The sequence below is a fragment of the Ailuropoda melanoleuca genome, chromosome 12 (assembly GCF_002007445.2).
Source record: "Ailuropoda melanoleuca isolate Jingjing chromosome 12, ASM200744v2, whole genome shotgun sequence".
Classification (NCBI taxonomy): domain Eukaryota; kingdom Metazoa; phylum Chordata; class Mammalia; order Carnivora; family Ursidae; genus Ailuropoda; species Ailuropoda melanoleuca.
Window position 1 is genome coordinate 29,165,744 of NC_048229.1, and position 22,410 is coordinate 29,188,153.

Consider the following 22,410-nt stretch of genomic DNA (forward strand, 5'->3'; position numbering starts at 1 on the left):
CGGCGCGGGGGCCCCTGGACACGGCGGCGGCGCGCAGCGTGGCGCTGACCATCTCGGCGTACCAGGAGGACCCGGCGTACCTGCGCCAGTGCCTGGTGTCCGCCCGGCGCCCTGCAGTACCCGCGCGCGCGGCTTCGCGTCCTCATGGTGGTGGACGGCAACCGCGCCGAGGACCTCTACATGGTGGACATGTTTCGCGAGGTCTTCGCCGACGAGGACCCCGCCACCTACGTGTGGGACGGCAACTACCACCAGCCCTGGGAACCGGCGGCGGCTGGCGCTGCGGGCACGGGCGCCTACAGGGAGGTGGAGGCCGAGGACCCCGGGCGGCTGGCGGTGGAGGCGCTGGTGAGGACGCACAGGTGTGTGTGCGTGGCGCAGCGCTGGGGCGGCAAGCGCGAGGTCATGTACACTGCCTTCAAGGCGCTTGGCGACTCAGTGGACTACGTGCAGGTGAGTGCAAGGTGCGTGCAAGGTGCCTGCGCCCCGCCGTGCCCCTAACACTCTTCTCTAGGATTCTTCAGTGCAGAGATTGGAAGGCACCTCTTTCTAACTCCCTTTGTTTAGCCAGGCATTCAGTGTAGGGATTCTTTCCCTCACTCATTCTTTCTTACGCCCATCTATCCATCCATCCAAGAAGGAGACCACTCATTTTATTCATCGTGTAGCGATTCGTTAATTCCTCCCTTTCTTCATTCATTCATTCTCCAGTTGCATACTCTTTCACTCCTACGCATACATCTTTTAAAATTGTAGTTGACATCACTCATCCCTTCTTACATCCTTCTCTCCAATAGGGAGGACGTTCGTTTATGTTACTCATTTACCTCTTGGATGCAGACTCTTTCCTTCCCTCGTTCACCCATCCATCCATCCACTCAATCTAAAGATTTATTCATTTATCCATCCAATGTAGAAATCATTCACTGCTTTATTTATTCACCCATTCAATGTAGAGATTTCTTCCTGTCTTCATCCAATGTAGAAATTCATTCGGTAATGCACTGCTTTAGTTTTCTATGGCTGCCTGACAGATGACCACAAATTTGGCAGCTTGAAACAAAACACTTATTATCTCCTACTTTCCATGAATCAAGAGTCTGGGCAAAGCTTAACTGTCTGTTAGGGTACCATCAGGCTATGATCGTGATGTCAGCTGGAGCTGGGTCCTATCTAAGGCTCAGGGGCCTCTTCCAAGCTCGTGGATTTGTGGGCAGAATTCATTTTCTTGCGGTCATAAAACATCTTCGAGACCAGCAAGAGAAAGTCTCTGACTTCTAGACCTTATTTTAAAGGGGTCACCTGATTAGGTCAGACCCACCCAGGAAATCTTAATAGATTAGGGATCTTAATTACATTGAAAAACTCCTTTATTATTTGTATATAAGGCAATATAATCATGGGAGTTGTGTGCCATCACTTTTGCCATATCCTATGGGTTAGAAGCAAGTTCCAGGTCTCGGCCACATGCCAGAGGAGGTTATGATACAAGGTTATGGGTCTTAGGGAGGTCATCCTAAAGTGTGATTAGTCATTGAAAATGACGACAAAATTGAAAGTTATGTTCAGATCAGGTGCAGAGTGTCCCAGCAGCTCCCCACCCCTTTGGTGCCCTCCCCTCAAGCGCCAGCCCTGGGCAGGGATCTGGTCTGATCCTGGCCCCTTCCACCCCACAGGTCTGTGATTCAGACACAAGGCTGGACCCCATGGCACTGCTGGAGCTGGTGCGGGTGCTGGATGAGGACACCTGGGTAGGGGCTGTTGGGGGGGATGTGCGGATCCTTAACCCCCTGGACTCCTGGGTCAGCTTCCTCAGCAGCCTGCGGTACTGGGTGGCCTTCAACGTGGAGCGGGCTTGTCAGAGCTACTTCCACTGTGTGTCCTGCATCAGTGGCCCCCTAGGTGAGCAGGGGTAGGGCTTGGGAGGGCCATGGATAGGGTGGAGGGAGCAAGAGGGAGCCAGAACGGGTTGAGGATGTGATTGAGATTGGGGACAAAGATAGGGCTGCAACAGGGATTGGGGGTAGGGCTACGACTGGAAGTTGAAAATGGGATGGTGTTTGGTGGGGTTGGAGAAAGGGTGCGGATGGGAATAGGGAATGGGGACAGTTTGGGAAAGGGAATGGGATGGAATTGGAGTCAAGGACAGAGTTGGGGCCAAGTTTGGGGTTGGTAAAGGGTTTGGGGATAGGGATGGGTAGGCGACAGGGCTGAGAATGGATATGGGGTTGAGGATGGAGTTGGGGTGGCTTTGCTGTCCAAGTGGAGGTGGGTGTGGGTCAGGGACAGGGTTGGGACACATTTGGGATGGGTATGGGGCTGAGGAAGGATTGGCGTTGAGAATGGGATTGGGGCTGGAGTTGTTGCTGGAAATGGGGCTGAGGACAGGATTGCAATGGTTGAGGATGGGGCTGGAATCGGAGGTGAGTTGGGTTGGAGACAGGATTGGGGACAGTGTTGGCGACAGTGGTGGCTGACGCTCCTGTACTCCTTGCCCCCCCCCCACCTAGGCCTGTACAGGAACGACCTCCTGCAGCAGTTCCTTGAGGCCTGGTACAACCAGAAGTTCCTGGGTACCCACTGCACCTTCGGGGATGACCGGCACCTCACCAACCGCATGCTCAGCATGGGCTATGCTACCAAGTAAGCTGAGGGGATCAGGTAGTTGGGTGTGCATGGAGGCCAGTGACTCTGTGTGTGTGTGTGCGTGTGTGTGTGTGTGTGTGTGCACGCGCGCGTTGGGAATTCTCCCAACCCAAAGTATCTTGCAGGACAGGGGGCTCTCCCAAGTGAGACATTAGGGGAGAGTGGAAGATACTGGAAGGGGCAGGGGTGGCATTTACATTGATCATGTGACCCAGTGGACTCCACCAAGTGAGGCAAGGTGAGGGTGGGGAGTTCCACCTAGAAGATACCACATGAGATGGGGCGCGATGGCCCTACCCCGGCAGCACAGGTTGCCCCAAGTGAGGTGGGAAGGGAAAGAGAGTGGGATCTAGTGAGGGAGTCAGCGAGAAGAATCGAGTGCTTCAGGAAGAATTGTAATGCAGTGAGACTCAGGGAGTATGGGTTCGACCAGGTCGAGTTCAGGGGAAAGAGATTTCTACAAAACTAGACCCCGTGAAAGGGGCAGGGAGAACTTGGGGTACACCGAGGGAACCCATGCATTCATTCACAAGGCAAGCTTTCATTACAATGTGTTTTTGTTTATGTTTATTTATTTAAGTAATCTCTATGCCCAGTGTGGGGCTCGAACTCACGACCCCAAGATCAAGAACAGCACACTCTTCCCACAGAACCAGCTAGGCGCCCCCTTATTACAGTGTTTTAAGCTCTGAGGATGCAGCCATTAACAAGAGACACACATTCATGCTCACACCTACTGGGGAGACAGTAACTAAGGAGAACACGTAGTAGGCTGGATAATGGGGCTGGATAATGGGTGTGCCAGGCAAGTGGGTTAGAGAGTCTGCGAGCAGGGGATGAAGTGGTAACTAGGATGCCCTAGGAAGGGCAGGGATGGAGGCTTGAAATGGTGCAGTGGGAGCCCTAGCAAGGGGGAGAGCATCAGGGGAGGACAGAGTGGTAACGAGGCGCACTCAAGAAAGCCTTGTAGGCCACCCAAGAACTTTGAACGAAGATGAGGGAGCCATGGGAGGGCTCTGGGCAGAGGGGTGACGTGTCGTTGTAACAGGATCCCTCCGGCAGCTGTTTTGAGTACAGACTGCAGGAGACAAGGGCAGGGCAGGGAGGCTACTGAGGATGCCAGGCGACATGGGGGAAGGAGACGACACCGTGTCAAGTAATCCCCACGGGGATAGAATAGTTTGACGCCTCCTAACAAACTTGACTGTCAGTGGCCACCTGATGACCTTCCGTAAACGGGATCCTAGCCTTGTGTAGGCTTAGTTGCAAACTGGGTGGGGCTCGACTAGGATGTCCACTGCTGCCACAGGAAGGGGGCCTGATGGGTCCCTTGAGCTCGAACACATGGGCTGCCCTGGGAAGGAACATCGCCTGGCTTGTTCCTCACCATGGGGCCTGCCAATAAGAGTGAGCGCTGGAGTATTCGTAATAGATTAGTGATAGCATTAGTAATAGGTCAGTAACTGTAATGGTGTTAGTAACGGCAGTCGTGGTGTTAGTCATCCACAAACAGCAGGAGTTGCTAGTATTTATTGAGCAGTACAACATCCTGATTCAGGGCTCCCCACAGCCCTATTAGGTAGCAATCCTTGTCGATCCCATTTTACTTATGAGCACGAGAGGCCCAGGGTGGTGGAGAAAGCTGGCAGCCCCGCGGCTGTCGGGCGGCAGCGGCCTTTTCTGGCTCTGGTGCCGGTGCTGCCACAGCGAGGGCCGTGCTGATGCCCTGCCTTGCCCCTGGCGCAGGTACACCTCCCGGTCCCGCTGCTACTCCGAGACTCCCTCGTCCTTCCTGCGCTGGCTGAGCCAGCAGACGCGCTGGTCCAAGTCCTACTTCCGCGAGTGGCTGTACAATGCGCTCTGGTGGCACCGGCACCACGCGTGGATGACCTACGAGGCGGTGGTCTCGGGCCTCTTCCCCTTCTTCGTGGCGGCCACCGTGCTGCGGCTCTTCTACGCGGGCCGCCCGTGGGCGCTGCTCTGGGTGCTGCTGTGCGTGCAGGGCGTGGCGCTGGCCAAGGCGGCCTTCGCGGCCTGGCTGCGCGGCTGCCCACGCATGGTGCTGCTCTCGCTCTACGCGCCGCTCTACATGTGCGGCCTCCTGCCCGCCAAGTTCCTGGCCCTGGCCACCATGAACCAGAGCGGCTGGGGCACGTCCGGCCGCCGGAAGCTGGCCGCCAACTACGTCCCCCTGCTGCCGCTGGCCCTCTGGGCTCTGCTGCTGCTGGGCGGCCTGGTCCGCAGCGTGGTGCACGAGGCCCGGGCCGACTGGAGCGGCCCTTCCCGCGCCGCCGAGGCCCACCACCTGGCCGCAGGGGCTGGCGCCTATGTGGGGTACTGGGTGGTCATGCTGACGCTCTACTGGGTGGGCGTACGGCGGCTTTGCCGCCGGCGGTCGGGTGGCTACCGGGTCCAGGTGTGAGTGAGTCTGGTGTGCGCACTGCTCGCCCGAGGGACTTCAAGGGAGGCGAGCGGAAACCAGCAGGGGGCCCCAGGAGCCACGGACTTGCTGGGTGATTTTCTGGGCCTCAGTTTCCCTCCTTTGTGAAGCGAGGGGGTCGACCCAAGATTCTTCGGCCTGGACTATTTTGGGGCTGGGACTTAAGGGTCCCTGGGGAGGGGTATTTATTGATCAGGGTGTGGATTTTTAAGGGTAAGGGGGACAAGGGTCCCCACATGCTGTCCTGGGGCCTGCTTTCTCCCTGTTCTTATTTAATATCCATTTGTACTGTGTGATTAGGATATAATAAAGAATTTTATTTATTTTCTTCTGGGTCTCCCCCCCCTTTTTTTTTGAGAACTGAAGGGCTTTATGGTCGAAGGTTGAGGACTCGTGGCTCTGTCTTGGGTGCCACCTGTTTGAACGTAGACATGCTCCTTCTTCGGGAAACAGGGATAATCATCCCCTGGGTCAGAGTTGTGAGGGTTAAATTTCTCAACTTCTCATCACAGATACTTATGGAGTGCCTACTATGTGGGGACACCATTAGGTACTGTGGAGGGCCTTTTCCTGGTCCGTCCACTTGGCTACTCTCTAAGAAAGGTAAGTCATATCTTGTCTCCTCAAACCCCTAGCACCTCACCCTTAGCTTGCTTCCCATCTCACTGTGAGAACAAAGGTGACAAGAAGAAAACTTCCAGTCCCACCTGTTCGTCTTTCCACTGATCTGCATCTGTGCCCACACAGGCCACCCTTCCCCATTCCTGAGGGCGAACTGTCTGTGCTCCAATGCCAACCCCTTCCACTGGGGCACTGGCCTCATGCCCTCTGGTCTACTCAAAGATCTCACTCCTTCCATTCTTCCCACGTCATCAATTCTTCCCTCCCCACGGGGTCTTTACCATCAGCATCCAAATATGCTGTCACTCTCCGATTTTTTAAATACATTTTTTTTAAAGATTTTATTTATTTATTCGACAGAGATAGAGACAGCCAGCGAGAGAGGGAACACAAGCAGGGAGTGGGAGAGGAAGAAGCAGGCTCATAGCAGAGGAGCCTGATGTGGGGCTCGATCCCATAACGCTGGGATCACGCCCTGAGCCGAAGGCAGACACTTAACCGCTGTGCCACCCAGGCGCCCCTAAATACATTTTTTAAAGATTTTATTTATTCAATAGAGTGAGGGAGAGCGGGAGCACAAGCAGCAGGAGCGGCAGAGGGAGAGGAAGAAGCAGGCTCTCCGCTGAGCAGGGAGCCCAATGTGGGACTCAGTTCCAGGACGCCAGGATCGTGACCTGAGCCGAAGGCAGACACTCAACCAACTGAGCCACCCAAGCACCCCTCACTCTCTGATTTTTAAGACTCCCCGTCTTGACCTATCTCTGCCTGAGCTACCGTCTCATTTTTTAAAAGTAATCTCTACCCCCAATGGGGCTCAAACTCACGACCCCAAGATCAAGATCTTTTGCACGCTCTTCCAACTGAGCCAGCCAGGCACCCCGTACTGCCTCATTTCAAACAGCAGAACTCTTTGAGGGCCGTTTCTATTTGTCTCCAGTTTCTCTCCCACAAAGTTCAGCCATTTCAAGTGTGTAATTCATGGTTTTTAGTAAGTTTATAGACTTGTGCAACCAGTAGCGTCATCTCATTTTAGAACATTTTCATCTCCCTCAAAAAGGAACCCCATACCCACTGACAGTCCCTTGCGTTCCTCACCAGGAAACCACCTCGCTGCCCTAGGCCACCATAATCTACTCCCCGTCTCTGCAGATTTGCACGTATCATTGGCTCATTCCTTTTTATTGCCAAATGATAGTCCAACGTAGGGATGTATCACATTTGGTTTATCCATTTATGAGTTGATGGACATTTGGGATGTTTCCATTTTTTGGTCACTGTGAATAATGCTATGAACATTCACATACAAGTTTTTGTGTGAACACGGGTTCAGTTCTTGGGTGGAATTCTCTAGGAGTGGAGTTGCTGAGTCATATGGTGATCCTGTTTAATTTGTTGAGGAAGTGCCACCTGGTTTTCACAGCGCCGGTATCATTTTCTATTCCCACCAGCAAAGTAGGAGTGTTCCGATTTCCTTATATCCTCACCAATATTTGTTATCACCTGACTTTAAATAAAAAAAGATTTTATTTATTTATTTGAGAGAGAGAGCATGAGTAGGGTGAGGAATAGAGGGAGAGGGAGAAGCAGACTCCCTGCTGAGCAGGCAGCTCAACTCGGGGCTCGATCCAAGGACCCTGGGACCATGACTTGAGCCAAAGGCAGACGCTTCACCGACTGAGCCACCCAGGTGCCCCTCACTGGACTTTTTGATTACAGCCTCCCAGGGGGTGTGAAATGGTATTGCACTGTGGTTTTGATTTGCATTTCCCTGATGATGTGTGTGTGGCCTCCCACTGACTTTTAAACCCATGCCCATCAGATGGNAAAGCCCCCCCCCCCCCCCCCCCCGGCCCCCACTCTATGGAAATGGCTCTGGTCAAGTTCATCACAGATTTCCCTGTTGTTAAAACCAATGGCCAATTCTCAGGCCTCTTCTATCACCACGTGGCAGCATCTGACCCAGATGATCACTCTCCTTGAAATGCTTTCTTCGCTTGGCTTTCTGAATGCCGCAGCTGCCTTGCTTTCCCCGTTTTCCTTCTCAGTTCCCCTTCATGGTTCAGGCTGCTTAACTTTGGGGAAACGTCCTCCTACCCACTTCTCTCATCCAGAGACACTCATTTCTTCTGTGTATCCAGTGGCGTGGCTCTGCATTGCTCATTCACACTCCGTGCCTGGAGAGGGGCCTCTGCAACTTGTATCTTCAGATCAGACCTCACCCCTGAATTCCAGACTCGTGTACCCCACTGCCTCCAGGACACTTCCACTTGGGATACCTCCTCACCAGACCCAGCACCTCATCTGCGCTCCTCTTCCTCCTCCTCAGTCCCCATGAAACCTGCTCCTCCGACAGAACGCTAACATTCTAGCTGCTCACACCAAAAATGCTAGAACTGCACTTTGCACAACAGTAGCCCCTACCACATAGGGCTCTTTTTTTTCCTCGTTCACTCATCCTTTGATGACATCAATCAGTCCCAAAACCATGTACCAAGTATGTACTGAATTCCACATTTTGCCGGGCTTGCAAATACAGAAATGAGTAAGAGGCAGCCCCTGCCTTCCAGCAGCCCCTAGTCAAGGCAACAAAGAGGGCAATGCAGAGTTATACCCAGGATGCCCAGACACCTGCCTCTATGACTTCTGTCTTCAGAGATGAGGGACAATTTAAATTATTAGAGCTATAAAAGATTATAGATTTAGCTCCTCGGGGGCACCGGGGTGGCTCAGTCGGTTAAGCATCTGCCTTCGGCTCAGGTCATGATCCCAGGGTCCTGGGATTGAGTCCTGCATCGGTCTCCCTGCCCAGTGGGGAGTCCGCTTCTCCCTCTCCCTCTGCCTGCTGCTCCCCCTGCTCGTGCTCTCTCTCTCTCAAATAAATAAATAAAATCTTGAAAAAAAAAAATAAAATAAATTTAGCTCCTCGGTATCACCGGCCACATTTGACCTGTTTCATGGCCATCACAATGGACAATGCATATCTAGAATGTTCTGTCATGGCAGAGGGTTGTACTGACATTGCTGCTGCCATGACCATTGACACCTGCCCCTTCTCTTTTCTTCCCTCACACCCAACATCCCGATCCATCAGCAAACCCCAGTGGTTCTACCACCAGGACAGATCTAGAACCAGTGCTCCTCACTGTCACCACTTTGTCCCCATCTCCTCCCCGAATTAAAGCTGTCCAGATTACCACAGCACCTAACAGTGGTTCCTGCTTCCACCCCTGTCCCCTACAGTTAATCCATGCAGTAGCCATGCAAATCAAATCAAATCATGACCCTTCTTGCCTCAAAAACTGCCCATAACTCTCATCTCAGAGGAAAATCCAGACCTTACAGTGGCCAAGGTCCTGCATGATCGGATCCCCTCACATTCTCTCTGACCTCACTGCATATTCATTTCCTAAAATCCTGTTCCAGATGCCTCCCGGCCGCATCCCCAACACTAGGTGCACTCAGGGGCATTTGCCCCTGCTGCTTCTGCCTTGATCCATGTCTTACTGTGCTTAATTTTCTTGTTTATTATCTGACCATCCATTACAATCTAAACTCCATGTGGTGCCTGGGTGGCTCAGTCAGTTAAGGATCTGACTCTTGATTTTGGCTCAAGTCATGATCTCAGTGTTGGGAGATCAAGCCCCATGTCGGGCTCCACATTGGGTGTGGAGCTGGCTTAAGACTCTTTCTCTCCCTCTCTCTCTGCACCCTTCCCCAAAAGAATCTAAACTCCATGAGGACGCAGATTTTTGTCTATTCTGATTTCTTCACTGCTGTCTCTACAGTGCCTTGAAAATGCCAGGCACTTAGTAAATATTCTCTGAATGAGTGGGTAGAGGGGAATATATCAGTGAACAAGAACGAGCAGATGCCCAGAAGGAACTTATCTTTTAGGTGGGAAGACACAAATCTGAATAAAACACACAGGTTGACATTAAGTCCCAATGAGTACTACGCACAAGCTAGAACAGGGGGATGTCAGTTGAGGGGGAGGGAAGTAGTCAACAAAGATGACATTTGAGTGGGACCTAAGCAGTGAGAGGCAGGTAGCTCTGTGAGAGTCACAGTAAAGTCATTTCAAATATGAAGAACAGCATGTGCAAAGGCCCAAACACGGGACTTAGCCTTGCATGTTCAGGGGACAAAAAAATGGCTAGTGGGGCTAGAAAGTAAAGAGGGCGACAAGAAAAGGGAGGTGGAATCCGGCAAACATAGTGCCAGATACACAGAGTCATTGTGGGGATTAAATAGGTTAATATATGTAAAGGCTTTTCAGGGGATACCATAACTGAGTTAACTAGACACAAAAGGGACAAAACCTTATTCTAGGCAGGAAACAGCATGGAACCAGGTCCTGGCGAGGGTGACAAGAATCAGGACAGGTGTAAGGAATAAGCAAAGGCCAGACAGACTGCAGGGTAGAAAGATCAAGGGAGAAGAGCGGTAGGGGACAAGGCTTGCCAGGTCAGCAAGGGCCAGAACCAGGAGCATCTTGGAGGCCTTGACTAAGAACTGGATTTTGTTCCAGTGGAAACAGGGAGCAACTGAAGGCTTTTGAGCAGAGGAGTGACCTGATCTGACATACTTTAAAATATTACTCCGGCTGTTCTGTGGAGGATGGACCACAGTGGGGCAAAACTGCGTCGGGGCAGGGAGGCGAGCGGGAATGCTGCTGCTGTGATCCAGGCAAGAGACGATAGTGACTGGGACCGCAGAGAAAGCCAGCTACACAAGATGTTTAGGAGTTAAAAAGGCTGAGCCATGGAAGCAGAAGTGGAGGAGGAATTAAACTCAGGTTTCCGGATGAGCAGCTGGGTGGATGGTGGTGCCCTCGGCAGGAAAGCCTCGAGGAGGAACAGGCTTTCAAAGAAACATCAAGGGCAGTTCTTTCTGCCCACAGGTCCTGTCCCTGTGCTTTAATAAAATCACCTTTTTGCACCAAAAAACCAAAACCCAAAAAAACCACACACACAAAAAAACCCCAAAGCAACGTTAAGGGCTCCATTTCTGCAGGTTGAAATGTCGAAGAAACTGCCAGAAATCCGGGGAGGGGTCTGGGCTTGTACCTAAAGTCCTCAGCACAGGACCTGGCACTGTGACAGCTCTACATATTAGTGTCATTAGAGGAACAGCCACCTGGGCATATTAGGGGTATGCTGCCCCTCCTCCTACCTGCGTTAGCAGTGACCACCTTCAAAGATGAACGGATCTACAGAGCCGAAATGTATTCTTTATTTTAGGAATGAAAATAGGATCAGGAAGTAAGAAAAAGATACCTTTGTTAGTTGCCCTTGAAGTACCATCGAAAGAATACCCTGGGGAAACAAGCAGGCATTTGTGTTGGGGGAGAGGTTGGGGATTAGATATATGGGTCCTGGAAGCCTGGGTCCCAAAGGTAGGTAAGGCCGGCACTCTTGGGTCTGAGGGAGGAGGGGCTGGGGGCCTTGACTCCTGGGTCTGAGGGAGGAGGAGGCTGAGGGTCTAGAATCCTGGGTCTGAGGAAGAAGGATTGGGGCCTGGACTTCTGGGTCTGAGGGAGGAGGTGGCTGGGGGCCTTGACTCCTGGGTCTGAGGGAGGAGGGGCCTGGGGGGGTCTAGACTCCTGGGTCTGAGGGAGGAGGGGGCTGAGGGTCTAGACTCCTGGGTCAGAGGGTGGAGGGGGTTGAGGGTCTAGACTCCTGGGTCTGAGGGAGAAGGACTGGGGCCTGGACTCCTGGGTCTGAGGGAGGAGGTGGTTGGGGGCCTGGACTTCTGGGTATGAGAGTGCTAGACACCAGGTCTGGGGAAAGAGAGCGGATGCTGGGTCTCCGGGGTCCAGGGAACTCACCACACCACAAGGGTCGCACTGGCTGATGCTAAGGCCGCGACGGCCGCGAGCAGGCATTGGTTGCTCAGCGTCAGAGCCTCGGGCCTGGCCAACAGCTCGCCCAGGCTTGGCCTCCAAGGTTCGATGATCATCTCGGCCTCCCGCGGCGCCCAACGCAGCACTTCCCGAAAGGAGACCTGGAGCTCGGTCTCCCCACGTGGGGGCGCACCAGTCACTGCGGGGGCACGCACGTCAGTCAGACGCGAGCCCCGCCCCCCTGCGCAGCCCCGCCCCCTGCGCAGCCCCGCCCGCACCGTTAAGAAAGAAGTAGAGCCGCGCCAGGAGGAGCTGGTCGTGCTGGATCACACAAGAGAAGGTCCCGCGGTGCGCGGGCTGCACCGGCCGGATCCGCGCCAGGTATCCTCGGGCCCGCGGGAGGTCTTGGAAGTAGGACACGTCCTGCGTCCGGACCTGCGGGACGCTCGGGCTGAGGCGGCGGGAGGAGAGGCGCCTTGCCCCAGCCCAGGTCAGATTCCGTCTGCCGCGTCTCGCCAAAATGTAACGTTCAAGCCCCGTCCCCGGGCTAGACCACGCCTTCTTGAGCCCTGGCCCCACCCCTAACCCCTTATTCACAGACCCTTCACGCACGACCCCGCCCCTCTAAGCCACCTGAGCCTTGCCTCCACTTCTAAATCCCGGGACCCTCCCCTTGCACGAAGCCTGAATCTAGACCGAGCTCCCCCGAGCCCCACCCCCTGCGTCCTGACCCCCTATCCTCTCGAGAAGCGTAACCCTTCTCCTAAGCCCTTCGCGCCGCCCCCGCTCCGACTCACACCTCCTGCGAACTTCCAGGAATAGGTGATTTCCTCCTTAGGCAGTTGGAAGTTCACAGTGCAAGAGAACTTAGCCTGATGACCCCGAATCACCGTCAAGTCCTGAACTGAAAACAGGTCCGCGTCACCGCCTGAGCCCGCCCCCGTCTTGCCCGGTCCCTTCTCTGCTCAGCTCTCGTTCCTCCAGTCCGTCCGGTTCCTTCCCCTTCCAGGCCCCGCCTCTCACCTGGACAGTCCAGCGGGAGGTCGCAGACCGTGGAGTAGCATCCGCGGCAGTGGAAACGCCGGGCGACCTCCTGGAGTCCTGTGGGACGGAAACGCTGCACCTGGGCTCCATCTGCGTTCCCCAGCCCGGGTCCCTTTGGCCAAGTTAAGGTCTGTTAAGGCTCCCGGGCGCTAACGGCCAGACAGGTCCTGGGCGCCGCCTTCCCTGCGCTCACTGGCTGGCTCGCAACACTCTCCGGCCTCTAGGACTCTTATTGGCTTGTTTTTGCTTTCAGGCCCGCCTTATATGAGGTTTGTGAGCAATACCTGGTTTAATTACTTGTCTCCAGGGTTCCTATTGGTCTCCCGTTCTAAGTCCCAGGTTTCGCTCCCGACCACCTCCCTTCCCCCTCAATTCTGAGCTTGGAATGAAGTGCTTACCGCAGGGAGGGATGCAGGCCCGGACTGTGGAGAGAGAGGAAGCGTTACTATCCTGGAAGGCCTGGAAGCGCCCACCTGAAGCTTCCCTAGAGGATGGGTTACTGGGCCAGATGGTTTCCTTTGAGGGGGCGGAGCCAGGCCTGCCGCAGCCCACCTGTAGGCGGGGCCAGGCCTGCAGCATTCCACCTGTAGGCGGGACCAGGCCTGCTGTATTCCACTAAGATCAGGCACAGGCCTGCTGCTTACTAAGGAGACGGGATCAACCCTGGCCTTTCCATTGAGGAGGTGGGGCTAGACCCTGGACGATAGTTTCAGGGGACAGGATCAAACGAGGGGGCTCAGTTAGACATGCGGCCAATCTAGAATTCGCCCACTGAGAATGACCAGTTGGAAAGGAAACGTCACAGAGCGCATAGGGCCAGACAGATCCAGAGAGAGAGGCCCGGACTAATCTGGGACAGAATCATACCCAAATGGGATCCTAGCTGGAAAGGAAATCTTCCGTTGAAGCGGGGACCAGATTCTAGAGTGTTCCTCGCAGGGGAAGAGGCTCAGACAGAGTGGGCTGAGGGGAGACAATGGCTGGCTCAGGATTTTAGAACTGTGTGTATGTGTTACCTTCTTTAAGCTGCGTAATGACCTTCCGCATTTTCTCGGCAGCATCAGGAAAAGCAACCTTAAAGGAGCCTGGAGGGTGGAAGGGGGTCTTGTAGTAAGACCCTTCCTCAAGGCCCGTCAACTTGCTATCACAGTGTTTGTCCCTTCAACTCCTCCCCATCCCCACTTCTAGGATATAAAGCATCCCAGTCTCACCTCCTCCCACCCTGTGTACCTAGAAGGCTGACAGATCCCCAAGTCTCCTTCCGTCTGCCTCTGGTCTATCTTTCTGTTGGAGCCCCTCCTCTGCATCCTCTTGCATTGATCTCGTTGAGAGGACAGGGGAGGCTAAAGATAAAATTCCTCACCAAGTTCTAGTCGGCCCTACAAGGTCTGGCCTAGTTTCCTCTGCCTCTCTATTCCATCCCTGTTGCCCACCTTTCATTTCCCCTGGTATGAAAACCACCATATTCCCTAGCACCTCAGGGCCTTTGCATGTGCTGGCATGTTTCTACAGATCTTTCCCCCTACTCCTCCTCATCCTTCATCTCCTACCTCATGTCATCTCCTTCAAGGTTTTCCCTGACCATAAATAAATCTAACCTAATCTAGTTCCCTATTTTTGCCTCTCGAACTGTTCCTTTCATTCCATTCAGAGTTCTCACCAGTTTACAATTCTATATATTTATATATACAATGATCATTTAAGTCTGTCTCTTTAGTTAGTACACATGTCATTCTTCAGTGCTGTATCCCCAGAACCCAGGAGAGGGCCCTGAGTCCTAGCAAGTGCTCAGTATGTATGTGTAGAATGAATTCCAGGATCCAGCTGGAATGGAGACCACAACTGGTGGCCTGTGGCTCCCGTCCATCCCTTGAATGTGTTATATTTGGACTGGAAAGTATTTTTAAAAATGAACCAGTTGCCATCGTATAAAATTTGGGAAAGTCACATAAAATGTTTGGCATCGTTTACAAAATTTGGAAGAGCTATAACACAAGGGACTGTATTTTCATGAGGCAGCAATTAGCTAGAGCTTAGTGGCACCCACCCCCTTACGACAGGGCATGCACCTGCCACTTCTGCATGGTCTCCAGACTATTTGTTTCTACCCCCTTGACTCTTTTCAATCTCTGTTCTTATGGCTGTTGGAGTTTTGACCATTGTAATGGCCTCCAAACTGTAAGGTTTGTGGCTCTTCCCAAAGTGGACGACTGGCTGGATTGATTTACCGGTGGAGGTGGTCTTGGAAATTCGACATGTAGCAGATGTGCGCGCTTCAGTGGCTTGGTTGGTTGTGTCTGACTCTTGATTTCTGCTCAGGTCGTGATCTCAGGGTTGTGAGATCGAGCCCGCCCTGAGTTGGGCCCCATATTCAATGCAGATTCCGCTTGGGATTCCCTCTCTCCCGTGGCCCCTCCCCCTGCGCTCTCTCTCAAATAAATAAATAAAATCAAGAAAGAAGGAATGTGGCAGGTGTATGGACTGAATTGTGTCCCTCCCAAATTCATAATGTTGAAGCCCTAACCCCCAGTACCTTGGAATGTAACTGTACTTGGAGATACAGCCTTAAAGAGGTAATTAAGTTACATTTAGGTCATTAGGGTGGGCCCTGATCCAGTATGACTGATTGCCTTAAAAGAGAAGGAAATCTGGACACCCACACACTGAGGGAAGACCATGTGAAGACACAGGGGGAGAGGAGATGGTCATCTACAAGCCAAAAAGAGAAGCCTCAGAAAGAACCAACCCTGCTCACTCTGATACCTTGATCTTGGACTTCTAGCCTCCAGAATTGTGAACAAATGAGTTCCTATTGTTTAAGCAACCCAGTATATGGCACTTTGTTAGAGCAGCCCTGGCAAACTAATACACAGGGATTGCTAGTTGCCTCCAAATATCTCTGTAGTAACATCACACTGCATGTCAACTGGGAAAACACCCCCAGCCCCGCCAACCGCCCAGCTAAAAGACTATATTCCTCAATATCCCTTGCAGCTAGTTATGTGGTTATATATAACCACTTATGATCACATAACCAAGTTTTAGTCTGATAATGGAAGTGGAAATGTCATGTGCGAGTCAGAGGAAGGAGCCTTAAGAGAGAAATGGCACCATCTTATTGACCCTTCCCCTTTCTCCGTCTGCTGCCCGAGACTTGGACTCGATGGCTGGAGCTCTAGCAGTCACGCAGAACCATGAAGATAAGGACTGCATCCTAGGATAGTAAAGCAGGAAGCTAGAAGGGGTTTGGGTCCCCCAGGAAATGAAGTGGTGCTGCCATATGAAACTTCAGCGCCTACCTCAAGACTTCTAGCTTGCTTAAGCCATCACACATTCCTCTGTGATTTCAAACCATACCGAAAGGGAAGGAACTGAGAATACTGGCGAGAGAGTGGCTCATGCGATGATCCTTGGGTATAAACTGGAGAAAGGGGGCACTGAAGCCAGGAAGTGCGTTCAAAATGAAGGGTCAAGGAGATGGCAGGATGGTCAGGAGGATGTGGTCGGAGTGGGGTGCTCAAATGAGAGGCCAGGATGTTGGAGGCGTCATCCAAGGAATATCTCTGTGCCAAACCAAGTGACTCACAGGGAGGATGAGTGTGGGATAAGCCAAGTGAGCCATGGCAGGGGTATGTGTCTGTGTGTGATATCCAAGAACGTCGTGGGAATAAAGGAGGGATGGAGTGAAATGTCCAAAGAGGCCAAGGGGTGGAGGTTATCTCAAGTGAACCACAAGGGGCCATAGGTGGGTGTTGCAAAGTCTCCCCTAAAGAAGTGTGTATCATTAGGAATGTCAACTGTTTCAGACTATCAGGGTTGGAGTCCTGGCTCGTCCATCTGTGAGCACACCTGCCTCCCACCTAAGCAATCCATTTCAAGTCCTCTTGCCTGCATGACCTCGGCCAAATATGTAAGTTTCCTGATCCTCAGTTGGTAAAACGGGGACAGTATCAGTGTCTGTCTATTAGGGCTGGAGAGGGGGGGATTTAATGCCATATAGTATAAAAGCATCCCTGTGCCAACCTATGTGCCACCAGATGGCTGCAGGAGAGAGTGCCCATAAGCGGCGAGAATGGTGTCTGGCACACAGCGAGCGTATTACCATCTCCAGGTTTGAGATGGGGAAGCGGAGGCACGGAGAAGTTAGGAAGGGAGCCGAAGGTCACATAGCTACATTTGACCCCTGGTGGTCGAGCTGCATTACCCGAGGCACACTGCCCTTCTCTTCACACCATACCACCCACTCCCTGGTTTATAGACACAAACAGTACCACCTGCCACCCCCGAGAGCCTCTCTGAGTCTGCATGTCCAGCTCTTGGGTCCTCCATCTGGGAGACCTGGAAGTTGCCCTCCTCCTCCCCCACTCCCCCTCCTCCTCCCCCACACAGCCAATCCCCATATCTCCTGGGTCCATCCTTTCTGTCCAGCTGGGCCCCAACTTTCCCATCTGGAAAATGGGGCTACAAAACCCCACCTGATAGGGCTGCTATGAAGATATCCTTTAGAGGATAATTAGCGTCAGTGCAGATGTGGCCTCTCCCATGTATGGGGCAGGTTTGGCCCAGAGTCAGATCCGTGCTCTCCCTCCCCCTCTGCCCTCAGGCTTGCCCCTCTCAGCTTAGCCCTTGTCTTGGAGTTGTGACGGGTCCAAACCACCACTGACCTTCTCACCAGTCTCCCTGCTTCTGCCCTTGGCCCATGTGGCCTCAGTCAGACCCTGTCTCTTTCTCTCTCCCTAAAATCGTCTGATGGCTCCCACCTCAAGAGCAAAAGCAGAAGTCAGTTCAAGGGTCCACAGGAACGGTTCTCCAAGTGGGTTCCTGCAGCAGCAGCAGCAGTGGCTGGGAACTTGCTAGAAAGGCCCACCTCCTGGCCCCACCTCAGACCTACTGGTCAGAAATGGAGGGTGGGACCTAGGAGTCTGCATTTCCACAAGCTCCCAGGAGATTCTGACACACACTGGGGCTTGAGAACCACTGGCCTATAAGGTCCTACAGGATGTGGTTCTTTGCAGCCTCTGACATCTCCTCCCACTACCCCCCCGCAACCGACTCCACTCCAGCCCTTTATCTTCACCCTTCGCACTGGCTCTTCCCTCTGCCTGGAACGCTCTTTCCCCCTGATTATCTGCATGGTTCTGTCACCTGGTTCAGGTCTTTCCTCAACTGGATCTTCTTAAGTGCAACTCCCCTGACCAATCTATTTAATCACCCCACTGGGCACCCTGTTTCCTTTCTCTCATCTGTTTTCTTCCACACGCTGGATTACCAACGGACACACTGTAGTATTTCACTGATGATGTTTGTTGTCTGCCCCTCCCACCCCCCAGTATAAGCAGCCTGAGGGCTAGTGGTCTGCAGATTTGGTCACAGCTATGTTCCCAGTGTTGTTTCTGGCACATTCGACGAATACCTGTTGTCGTATTGCACCAGATTCTCCCGGCCTCCAGTCTGTCCCCCTCACAACCCCAGAGGGTCCTTCTACACCCAGAGCTGTCACACATACCCCCCCCCCCACCGCAGCTCACAGCCCTGCTCCTTCAGGACAGTCTCAGGTCTCCTTAACCTTTCAGCTAAACCCTGGACCTGTGTGTCTAGCTGCCTCTTTGATGTCCCTCACCATCGCTATGTCCTAGCCCAGCTCACCATCTGCTCCCCCTCCTGCTTTCTCCCGGGCTCCCTGTCTCAGGGAGGACCCAGTGCCCACCCTCGCATGGAGCTGGACCCTGGGCACTGTCCATTACCCCCCCTCAACCCCAGTCCCCGGACAGACCATCAGGCCCGAGCCCCATCCCTCCTGCCCTTGACTCTCTTCTTTGTCCATGCCTGCTTCTCCACCTTCACAGCCCCGCCCCAGCTCAGGCCTCCCTCACCCCAGCCTTCACCCAGGCCTCCCAGCCTTCACTGCCTCCCTCCCCAGTGCATCCCACACACAGCTCTAGGGAGGTCTTCTACATGTAGAACTGGACTTGTTCCTGCTCTCTTCAAAATCCTATGACCAGATGGCCTAAGTGGGGAGAAAGGGTGTTTTCTGGAGTCCTGAGCACCTCCCCCCACTTCAGCTTTGAGTTGCTCAGGCCTCTCTTTGGGGGTGGGGGATCTGTAGCTGAAATCTTCTCCATGCTGACCCCCCAGATGCCCCCTGGGTGGACAGGAACCTCCCCATCTTTTAGTATCGTTGTCAGAAAGCTTGGTGGGCAAGAGCAGAAAACAAAAGGCATAACAGCAGACGTAAAAGTAAGCCCCTGAGTCCTGGACCAACGACTGGCCAGTTTATGCTGCAAGCAGTGCTCCACCTCCCTCCTCCCTCCCCCTCTGAGGTCCACAGGGTCAGGAGACCCCTCCCTCTCACTGTCCTCCATGGCCATCAGGGAGGCAAGGACCCTGTCCCACCTTACAGGTGGGTAAGTTGAAACCCAGAGGGAGGCAGTAACACACCAAGAACCTCATAGCCAGGAAGAGGGGGAGCCACACAGCCCGTTCAGAACTCACGTCTACCTGATCCCTACTAGGCTTCAGACTCTAGTCATTTCTGCGCTGTCCTTGGAGCTCCCCACCAGCATCCACCCATCCCTTCCCACCCCGGACAAGGAATCAAGCTCACTCAGCTTACTGGCGCTGCCTCCTCCAGACCTGCCACATTCTGGGGGCCCCCTGCACACACATCCATCTCTTGGGGGTTTTCACCCCATGTGTACCAAACCCTCCCCACCCCACTCACCCTGGGCAGTGGCTATCTCCTGGAGAGAGTGCGTCATCTGGGTGAAGGCGTCATGCAGGTGGCTTCTCTCATCGTAGTCTGGGAGTGAGGGTGGAGGACAGAGGCTGGGAAAAGCAGTTCCCTCAACACCACGTCCACAGTATGGACATTCTCTAAGACACCTCCTGTCTCCAAGTCTCTGTCCCCGCCCCACTGCTATGCCCCCATTTCTGAGTCTGTCCCCCCCCCCAGTGTCTATCCTACCTTCTCTGAGTCTGTTCCCCATCTCTGTCCTCCTCCCTGAGTCTGTCCCCACTGTCTCTGTCCTCCTCTTGGAGTCTGTCCCCCATCAGTAGCCTCCTTCCTGAATCTGTCCCCCCACATCTCTATCCTCCTCCCTCTCTGAGTCTGTCTCCCCATCTCTATCCTCCCTTTAGTCTGTTCCCCAGTCTCTATCCTCCCCCTCTGAGTCTGTCCCCCACTCTATCCTCCTCTCACAGAGTCTGTCCCTCAGTCTCCATCCTCCCCCTAAGTCTGCCCCCACCCCTCCTCTCTGGGTGAATCTCTTTCAGCGGTTCTCCACGCTCTCCACGCGCTCTGGAACCTCCCTGTGCATACCCCACCCCCAGGACCCCGGAGGAAGTGGCAGGTCTCCTCACTGATTTCAGTGTCTAGGAGGCCCTTAAAGGCAACGGCGAATGCCTCCTCGCACTTCTCCAGCTCAGGGCCCTCAATACCAGCAAAGATCTGGCAGATGCGGACGCGTTCCTTATGGGACGTGAAGCAGAGGAGACAGGCCCAGGCCGGGGCCCTGAAGACCATGAGGGCTACCAGGGCAGATGGGACAGCACTGCCTTGGGGCAGCAGGGCCATAACGGAGGGTCTTGGCCCAGGGAGAAGCTGGCGACCTTTGTGAGGTCACCATGGGGTGGGGGAGGGGCACGTGGTATGGGGTCAGAGGTTGGATTTCTGTGGCTGGTCAAATGTCAAGCTCTGGGTTTCCAGGGAGAAAGGGTGTGAGGAGTCCGGGCTCAGGCGGGCAATCCCCAAGCTTGTGGTTGGGCCGGACGCCAGGCTCCCAAGAACCTCACCTGTGACCCTGGATGTCCTCACAGGTTAAAGGGTCTCAGGGACCCAGAGGCCGGCAGTGCGGTGGGTGGTGGCCTGACAGGCCCTGGCGTAGGGTGGGGTGGGGGTGTCAGAGTGGAGATGGCACAGAGATACTGTGAGAGCCTGCGAGACAGAAACTGAGACATGGAGAGATACCAGAAAGCATGAGAGAGAGATGGAGAGAGTCAGAGAGGCCGCTGTGTAGACATACAACAGACTCCAGACACACAGCGGACATGGAAAGACAGAGAAAGCAAAATAGAGGTTTCATCATGGGAGAGAAACTCTTGGAGGGAAGTGGGAGGAGGGAACGGAAGGACAGGACAGGAGAGACAGCCCAGCTCCTCCTCCCAGGGTCCCCCGGCATGGGGCAGCGGTCAGGGGCTGGGGTCCCCGCCGGGCGTCCCGTGCAGGGCGCAGCCTGGGGAAAGCTAGGAGGCCGTATAGTGATCTCCGTGGGTGTCCTCCTCAACTATACAACCTCCTACCTCAGCCCGGGGGGCGCGGCAGGTGGACAGACAGACGATGGACGGACAGATGGGGGCCGGGAGGGTGGGGAGGGCCGGGAAGACCCCAGCCGCGATGGTGAGCCCCCGACACGGACCCACAGACTCGAGCTTGTGTGCGGCGAAGGCCCCGCAAGGTCGGTTCTACGGGTGGGTGCCAGGACCCAGGAGTCCGGGCCCCCGGCCCCCTCCTCCCCAGGGAACCCAGGAATCAGTCCCTTGGCCCCTTCCTCAGCAGGGACCCAGGAATTCAGGCCCCTAGCCCCTTCCTCCTCAAAGGTCCCTGGAGTCCAGGGCCAGTAGGCCTCTCCCCTCTCAGACTCAGAAGTCCAGGCCCCCAGCCCCCTCTTCCCTCAGACCTGGGAGTCCAGCCAGACCTGCCTCCCTGGGGAAGGCATAGCCGGGCTTCCTGGATGCGGAGTCAGAGGGAACCTCACCTGTTTCAGAGTTTGGCCCCTTGGGCAAGCAGCCCCCTACCTACCTGTCAGATTCTGGAATCCAGGACTAGGGCGCAGGTGGGATAGGAAACCTTCAAGCCTCTTTGGATATTTTCCCCCTCTCTCATTTCTTCTTTTGGCCTCCCATCATTTATAACGATGGCAGCTATGACCCCCAGCACTACGCTTTCCCAGTGGGCAGGGGAGAAGGCCTCCCGGGACCGGAGACCAAGCAAGCCGGGCAAGTGGGAGGAGCCAGGCCTGGTAGGCGGTGGCCCAGCACCCAGCCTCCCCACCCAGGGCTAAAAGTGTGCACCTGCGACTCGCAGGTCGGTCCCTCGGCCCAGTTCTGTCTTGCTCTCCCGGTCCCACGCTTCATCTCCATCTTTCCGGCTCTCTCCTGCTGTCTGTTTCTGCTGCGCCTGGTCTCCGTGTCAGCCCCAGGCTTACCTGGTCTCCACCTCCTGCGTCTGCTTCTCCGGCTCTGCACTGCTCATTCTCCGCTCTCGCTCTCGTCCTTCTCTCCCCTCCGTGGTTCCGGTGCTCTCCCCTGCAGATGGCCTCTCCCTCTCTCTCCTTTCTCATTCTTTTTCTTTCCCTTCTGTCTTTCTTCCTCCCTGGTCCTCCTCCCTCCCTCTCTCTTTGTCTCTCATTCTCTCAGTCTCTTTCTTCCTCAAGGTCTCTGTCTCTGGCCCTCTCCCTTCTCCTCTCCCTTTCTCTCCATCTCACATCTCTGTCTCCCCCAGTCTCTTTCCTCCCTTCCCTCCCCTTCCACCCTTCTTTCTCCCTCCCTTCTCCTTCGCCCCCTCTCTGCCTCTCTCTGCCTCTCTCTCTCTCTCTCTCTGTCTTTCTCCTTCCCTCTCTCCCTCCCCCTCGCAGCTCGGAGCCAGGTCTGGAGCTGGGGGTGGGGTGGGGGTGGTTCGAGAAGGGGCCCAGGGCTGGGGTAGCGACCTGCTGAGGAGGGGGAGGAGAGGCGGGAAGGGGGCGGAAGAGGAAAGGAGGAGATGGGGGGCCAGAGTCGGGTCCGGCTCTCATCCCCCTTCCCTCCTTCCCAACCTCCCAGA

The 22,410-nt window shown here is 54.4% G+C and overlaps 2 protein-coding genes across 6 annotated transcripts in view; one reads left to right on the top strand and one right to left on the bottom strand.

Annotated features, from left to right (window-relative positions):
* Nucleotides 1–5,617, top strand: part of HAS1 (hyaluronan synthase 1) — a 9,761-nt gene extending 4,144 nt beyond the window's left edge. Inside the window, 5 exon segments of the mRNA XM_034639123.1 lie at nucleotides 1–107; nucleotides 109–453; nucleotides 1,677–1,902; nucleotides 2,511–2,643; nucleotides 4,393–5,617. Of these exon segments, the coding sequence (XP_034495014.1) occupies nucleotides 1–107; nucleotides 109–453; nucleotides 1,677–1,902; nucleotides 2,511–2,643; nucleotides 4,393–5,068 (1,487 nt within the window). The 3' untranslated portion in view covers nucleotides 5,069–5,617.
* A 699-nt stretch (nucleotides 5,618–6,316) lies between these two features.
* On the bottom strand, nucleotides 6,317–21,984 carry SPACA6 (sperm acrosome associated 6). Of its 5 annotated transcripts, XM_034639152.1 has the most exons (10): nucleotides 19,953–20,356; nucleotides 19,315–19,392; nucleotides 13,610–13,678; nucleotides 12,992–13,015; nucleotides 12,573–12,650; nucleotides 12,347–12,453; nucleotides 11,828–11,984; nucleotides 11,535–11,748; nucleotides 10,984–11,022; nucleotides 6,317–7,211 (listed from the first exon to the last, which is right to left on the bottom strand). In XM_034639152.1, the coding sequence occupies exons 1-9, from the start codon at nucleotides 20,164–20,166 to the stop codon at nucleotides 10,989–10,991; spliced, it is 975 nt and encodes a 324-aa protein (XP_034495043.1). In that variant the 5' UTR covers nucleotides 20,167–20,356; the 3' UTR covers nucleotides 6,317–7,211; nucleotides 10,984–10,988. The 5 variants fall into 5 exon arrangements, with proteins under 5 accessions (XP_034495043.1, XP_034495045.1, XP_034495041.1 ...); XM_034639154.1 differs by lacking the exons at nucleotides 10,984–11,022; nucleotides 19,953–20,356 and adding an exon at nucleotides 21,797–21,984 and having other exon boundaries at nucleotides 19,315–19,418; XM_034639150.1 differs by lacking the exon at nucleotides 10,984–11,022.
* Between the last annotated feature and the right edge of the window lie 426 nt (nucleotides 21,985–22,410).

What these genes read in the sequence shown, in the direction of transcription:
- SPACA6 (XM_034639150.1), bottom strand. Translation starts at nt 20,166, where the DNA reads ATGGCCCTGCTGCCCCAAGGCAGTGCTGTCCCATCTGCCCTGGTAGCC. An exon ending in GGAGATAGCCACTGCCCAGG is followed by an intron (nt 13,679 to 19,314) that starts GTGAGTGGGGTG and finishes TCCACCCTCCAG; the next exon opens with GCTCCTTTAAGGTTGCTTTT. An exon ending in AGTGCGACCCTTGTGGTGTG is followed by an intron (nt 7,212 to 11,534) that starts GTGAGTTCCCTG and finishes TTTTATTTAAAG; the next exon opens with TCAGGTGATAACAAATATTG.